At 37.2% G+C, this 7,339-nt stretch overlaps 1 protein-coding gene across 1 annotated transcript in view; it reads right to left on the bottom strand.

The window, feature by feature from the left end:
• Positions 1 to 5,107, bottom strand: part of LOC113240609 (titin-like) — a 102,095-nt gene extending 96,988 nt beyond the window's left edge. The window contains 1 exon segment of the mRNA XM_026477949.1: positions 4,281 to 5,107. Within this exon segment, the coding sequence (XP_026333734.1) occupies positions 4,281 to 4,440 (160 nt within the window). The 5' untranslated portion in view covers positions 4,441 to 5,107.
• Positions 5,108 to 7,339: the final 2,232 nt, after the last annotated feature.

Below are 7,339 nucleotides of genomic sequence, written 5' to 3'. Positions count from 1 at the left end.
ATATATATATATATATATATACTGGCAGAATCGTGAATTTCGCCAATGGCAAGCTCAAGATAATATCTATAATCTGAGAGGCAATAAATATTGTCGCATTGAGAACACCGCTAGTCTTAATGCCGAGATGTCCATGTCGTGAAGTGAGTCGGGCGATGGAGCAGTCTCAGTAACGGTAGAGAAAGCCGCATAAAGCCAGGGACTGTACTCGCAGGTGGAATGCGTCGATTAACTCTGATATTCACTACTTGCACAAATCTATACAGCTGATCGAAGTCTGCTATCCATATCTAAGTAGAAATTATCGAAATTTTAATGTAATATTCGTTATTGAAGTACTACTAAACTACTTACACTGATCATGAACTAACATCATTTTGATACGCTACAAATTAGATAACAAACATTGACTATGGAAACTTATAACCGGCTGGTTGACATATGACAATGTTTCAAAAGTCGTGTCTATACGAGAAACCATATCACAAAAACGATGATCTAGTATTTTAGTACTACGTTTGACTTGTATGATGAAATAATTATGATGCTTAAATCGATATCACTGCTTAAATGTGATGTGGAATGCTGTGTAGAGCTGTTATATCCAATTAGAGAAAATCGTTCGCTCCGGATTGCATAGCATGTGAACAAGTATCCGCCATGTTATATTTTAGCTAGCGCCTGTTGTGCATTTGAGAATACATCTGATAGACCTCGTCAAAATTGGTCAAGGCATTAAATTTCGTCGTGGTTGGGTAAAAATAAAACAAATATTGAAACACATGAGGTGTGTTGCTTTCCTAATTATTTATAGGTCGCGGCACGGTTCCCCACAGCGCTACGCTGACACAAAACATTCGGTCGAATCGGTTATAGCGATGTAGGTACATGGATGGATTGCTGTCTACAACTGTTAACACGATTTCCATGGTTGCCTAATAGAGTTCTACAACTTCGTGGCAGATATTAAACAGAAAATTTCTTGAATTGTTAAGTTGGTTGCGAATATTCTACATCGCTGACCTTCAAGTATCTACTCTTCGCCACTGTTAGTCCCCTATAGTCCCACATAAGTCACAAGCTCTCAGTACTTTTTGAATTACTTAAGCATTTGTTCTCTTTCATAATTTTTTTATGCGTTTCTGGATTACGTATGAAAAATATATTGAATGTAGTAACCGCTACACAGATGACATAATATATGCAGCTCTTTTTTAATAAGTAGATTAAAAAACCTGAACCTCTTACAACTACGAGTAATGTGAAAATAATCATAACATTGAATTAAAACGCACGGCCGTAAGAAAGCGTAATTGTACAGGCGAAAGTGTCGGTGCGTTCGTGCGTCTGCAACAACGAACTCCGATCATAAATTTGGAGATAACGCAGGTAAAAGTGAATGCGTATACCATTTATTACGTACCTATTATTCTGTCAAAACGAGCACTTTGCATACAGGTGGAAACAAAAAGCAAAGAAATTACCAACTCCTTCATAATTTCCGTTGCATCTTTCCCGATATTATTGTTGTGTCAGTTTAGTTTTTGATTCCGGTTATTTCTTATTAGGCTAAACATACGTTGAAAGTTTAGGCTCGCGCTTTCGACTTGACGCGATTGTAAGATAGCGAAAACATAACAATGAATGACTGATTGCCAATTGTGCACCGTCATACGTTTATTTCTGTAGCTAAAAGTAGTACATATTTTATCTCCGTAACCCAAACATCTTGCATTTAATAATCTCGTATTATAAACAGTCTGTCAAAGTACGGTAAGCGCTCACTAATCAAATCACTAGATTAGGTTGTTACATTTCTCCTAGTTAGCGATAAGATGGGCGGGCGCAGGCACCGCGAAGCTCTACAGTTAGTGCGGCGTATTACAATATAATGAACGATGGTGCGCGCTCTAGCTGCACGTTACACGGAACCGGCACCTGCACACACCTCGACACCGTACATTTTCGTCTAGAGGTACTTCTTACCACGTACCTAATCTTCTAGACTTCCTACAACGTACCACTGAAAAAAAATACTGCAATACACTCAATGAATACACCTGAACACAAATGTTAAAACAAGAACAAAGTACAACAGTAAAATTAGTGATTTATTGGAGAGTGGTACAATAATTCGCTCAGCTCAGTAAGAACAGTTAAATGCTAACCTATAAATTGCATGTACACTTCTTTTCATAAAAACACACATTTCCATTTCCCCTCGACTACAGTGTTCCATATTATTACAAAAACAGTGAATGTGGTTCGCCATTAAATTGTAGTGTCTATTGAACGTCGATCAAGAAGAAAGAGTGAAACGTTAGTCTGTGGTACTTTGCGCGACGTTTTTAGCATCACAGTCTAATAGTGCTATTATTCTGCAGTTCTCAGTCATACGTCGTAATAGAAAAGCGATATAATTAACGCGTTCCAGCGAAAAAACTGCAAACGCCACGCCCTGTTACGTTTGCTGCGTCTAGATTATGAGCACGAATCAATTTTTTAACCCATTTAAAAGTTATGCTGCTACCAAACGTCTATTATAATTAATCCCAACCCACCTTCTTTAATTTAAATCATATATACGTACAGATAACGAGAAAGATCAACATGTATACCATCTTGTAATTTGATATTTAAGCCCAAGAGTATCATACTATATTTTTAATAACATTAACCGAACTAATTGTCTCATTCGTTTCCACTATCGAGCCTGCCGCCTCCAGGCGCTCGCGCTGTGTGTCGAGTGTGAGTCACTTTTGTCAATTGATACTATGCTGACTAGTGTTTACATGTGTTTACAGTTTCCATTTTATATAATAAGATGTTAAACGCGCGGCTTAGTTTGTACAACTGTCGACCCTCAATGTGGCTTATTCTGCTTGCCTCAACAATGTAGCTATACGGCTGTAATTAATAATAGCTATTCACATTAACTTCGTAACCAATACTCAAGATTTCTTTTGGAATTTGCAACATCGTTGCAGCATTTCTTTTTCAAACAAGAATTGCATTCTATACATATAGATACTTGAGGCACACACTCAAACGGAGTGAATGCTCAATGAATACTTGAACAAATTACGAATTGTAGAGCTGTGTAATCACGATAATCTCGAATGTAGTGAGAGCCGACAGGCGCAACTTGACCGCAACTCACTTATAACTTTATAAACATACTGCTTAAGACGTGTATTCTAAATTTGTTGTCGTTGCTATAGATTTATCTCTATTATTTTCTTTGACAGAATTTGAATTTAGTATTAGAACTTGTGAAATTATTTACTGATAGTATCGTACTATATTGTTACTATTTCAAACTTTCTTTCAAAGTCAGATTTTATTTCATGTGTCCTTTATACAAATTTGCAATAAATTGCAACTACAAGAGGCACTTGCTGGATTTTATATTTTGCTTACATACATAGTGGTTATTTACTGCGGTAACTAAATATTTCTAATTTGCTTCATTAAATCCATATTCAGTCGACGCCGTCTTAGCGTGATTCGTCCCAGTTTCTGAGTTCTTAAAACTTTCATATAAAAAAGATCCTTGAATGGAAGCATATTTGATCTGTTTCCATGTAAGGTTTTGACTTTGCGCCTTATAAGTAAACGAGTTCTTAACTTGAGTTCGCAATGCAGCCTCAATGGAGAGATGAGTGGAGACACAACACGACAATGCTAGTGGTTATATTTTGATATGAAATTTATGTAAAGGCTACATTGTCTTAGCTGGAACCCTCAAGGCCCACACATGATCCTCACCCCTTGCTCGACTCATCTCTTTTGTTTACTTAGATCCAATTCGCTCCCGTAATTTTTGATGTAGAGATAGTATATAATTTATGTAGAACGGAGACAGTGAGATCATTTCTAGAAGTGTTTAAAGAAAAACAAGTGTGAAAAATATAAGAGAGGTGGCGGGAGCGCATTCCTGTCGGGCAGGCGCGGGCGCAGGCGCGGGTGCGGGCACTCGCTGGCCAGCGCCCACGCGCGCCCCAGAATAGCCGCAATATCTTGCTCCGAGGAAAAGCGCTATGCACAAATAAAGTTACGCACCAGGAAGAAACCAAAGACACTCGCAGGCCAGGCGCCACTCGCGCGGCGTCGAAACGGTGCTGCGGCCTGTAGGCGCCCTTAGTTTAGGATGGCTTAAGATGATGAGTCGGTAGGTATATGCATAATTTCGCTATAGCATTAAATAAATTTTGTATAATCAAGGGCAAGTGTGAAAGCACGATAATAATATGATGGTTTGGCTAGGGCAGAAAACTGACCTCGCTGCTGCGTTAGCATTTGGCGCGTGTAGTGATGCTCAGTACGCTGCACGCGCTCCTCTTGCTGCACCACTTGCTCGCGCCGCTCCGTGTGCTGCTCGGAGCGCTGCTCGGAGCGCTGCTCGGAGCGCTGCTCCGACCACCTCGACTGCTTCTCCATGACGCCGCCACCGCAGCACAACGCACAATAAAACTCTCACTCGACGCTATTGGTCCTTATCGTATTACAATCGTTATTTCGGCGTTCGCCCAAAAAGAAATAAATACGCCACTGCGAAAAACTTATACTAGTCCACGGGTTCATTTAGCAGAAGTCAAGTCATTATAACCCAAGTCCAACAACCAAGACGTCGGTCGATTGCGAATAGTTAGCGGATAGTGCGGTGACTTGAGATCGCGCGCTGCGCCGGCGGCGCTGGTGCTGGGAGGGCGACGGCGGAGGCGGGGGAGGCGCGACCGAAATACGCCGGTTATTTCGAGCCAACGACTCCCGCACACCGCCCCGCCGCACCAGCACCCGTCGCGCCTCTCGCCTCCTGATCCATGCTTGCTCCTCCTAATTCTGCATATACCCCATAAATTTTGCTAGCGTTTCAATAAAATAATTATTTACACATAATAACAATGTATAACACACACACTTGGTGTTAAGTTCTGCAAGGAATGTTAAAAAGCGTCCAATACTCTAAAATTTGTCGGATTCCCTTTACATTGTGTTGCAGAGTTAGATAGATTAGAATTGATACGTACTGTTAAGAAATACTTTCCTGTCTAAAGCATTATTGAACTATTTGTACCTACAGAACCTCTTAACAAGTTCAATTCATAGTAATGTATAGTCATGCTGTATTTGTGTAAATGTGTAATAAATAATGTTTTATACATAATTTTACGGAAAATTTAGTGTTTACTTTTAATTCTACAAAGCTTAAAAAAGTACTAAGATCTAGTCTCTTATCATTTTCTTATATGTAGGCCTGCTCGCCGTCCGCAATATCTTATAACTTGAGTATATTTTTGTTTGTGTATCAAATTATCGATTTATTTTATTTTCAAACATTTTTTCATATGTAGATGATAGATACTAAAACATAAAAAAGTGATGAAAGTCTCTTATACGTTGAAAATCTCGTAGCCCAGCCATCGGGTTATCGTCCATATCGTTATCGTTCATTGATAGAGTACCTACGTACAGGCAGCAGCATGCTCAACATCTCATCTAATATTAAAATTTCACTATAGGTAATTTCACTTATAATAGGGACAGTCCAAAAGACCAAGTACAAAGCTTAGTATGCGTTTGACAGTACTTTTTATTAAAACTGTTTTAAAAACCTGTAATAAAGTGTTTGAAAACTTGTTTTTTAATTTTCTTTTACACTATATAATACATATGTACATATGAGGTCCAAATAAATTTACTAAAACTAAGTTGGAAATTATCAGCTATTTTTTATTAACGTCACATAACAACTACGTCGACCAAAATTAAATATTTTTAGCCGTGTACCTATGTAAGTATTATTGCGCACTTGGTACTTGGTATAACGGGCTGGTATCTAGCTAGCCGAGTCTTAGCGAAAAGAAGAAAAGGCTCGGTGCACATAATTTATTTACAAGTAGAAACGAAAAGGTTGTAACAATAAAATAATAGAATGATATAAAAAGAACATTAGTATAAAACACTCCCTACTAAACAATCCAGACAACACTCAACCCAAAAGGTGCTATATGTTCATATTCATTTATTGCAAGTCACTGTATAATACAGGTTAATAAGGTTAAGATTATAGTAAGTACATACACGTGATACCCAGTAAGGGCGTAGCAAATTAAACTAATTATATAAGAACATTTCAATCTTAAATAAATAATCAATTGACATACATTTATATCTTATTATAATTTTTATTAGATAGTAACTTGAAATTAGTAGTAGAGACAAATATTTCTTAAATTAATTAATTAATCAAACACTTTTATCATCAAAAAATTTAGCCAAATTATTTTTTTTTAATGAGGAAATCTTTTAATAGTTTTTCGGAGACTATTTTTTTAAATAAATATAAATTTTTAAATGTTTAATATAATTAGGGATGTGATTATATATTTTTATTAATGTAGAATGAGGGGCTCATGAAAATAGTTATAAGCCAGAGTGAGGAAGTTTAAATTTATTACGAGAACCGTTATTACGTTTAATTAATTTTACTGGATAGTATAAGTCTGTATGTTATTTGACGAACTTACAGGATTCAAAAACATATAAGCACGTTAGGGTAAGTATGTTAAGTTCTGCGAAATAGGGTTTACAGGAATCTGTTTGGTCTATACTGGTTAATATTCTAATACACTTTTTTTGAAGGACAAAAATTTCTTGGCAGTGAGAGCTGTTTCCCCACAGTTTAATCCCATAGGCGAGTCGCGAGTGGGAAAACGAGTAATAAGCTGAAAGGGCCGTTTTAACGGCCGTTTTTAGGTTAGTAACAGTTAATTGTCTAGATGTGAATGAAGACAGACAGCTCGATATTTTTTGGATGTAGAATTTCCAATTTATATGTGTGTCTATCTCGATACCTAACATAGTAGCCGAATCTATAATTTATAATTTGTTTAATTTATATTGGTAGTTGATATCTAAAGCAGTTTTTTGGCGGGACGTAAAGTAAACTAATTTTTTGAGATTTATTTCTAGGTTGTGATCAAGCCATTCTGTGATTGAATCCAATATCGCATCTAAGTCTTTATTTACTGAATTACTACATGTGCAGGATAAATCAATGGAGACATCATCCGCGAACAATACATTATCACAACGATTTACATTCAGCAGAAACAGGATACAGATACAGCCCAGCACACTTATATACACACACAGCACACAACACACAGGAGGAATTGATCCGGTGATAGAGATGGCATTAGAATTGACATGTTCAATTTCTCCTATATTAAAGTTAGTATTTTCTATTTCTACGCATTGGGGTCGATTCTATAGATATGATTTAAACCATTTAGAAGTTAGACCTCTTACACTAAGACCATAGAGCTTGTCAACT

Source organism: Hyposmocoma kahamanoa, unplaced genomic scaffold, assembly GCF_003589595.1.
Source record: "Hyposmocoma kahamanoa isolate Upper Pololo Valley unplaced genomic scaffold, ASM358959v1 100021, whole genome shotgun sequence".
NCBI lineage: Eukaryota > Metazoa > Arthropoda > Insecta > Lepidoptera > Cosmopterigidae > Hyposmocoma > Hyposmocoma kahamanoa.
Note: the sequence above shows the minus strand (reverse complement) of the source record. Positions and strands in the feature narration are given on the sequence as shown.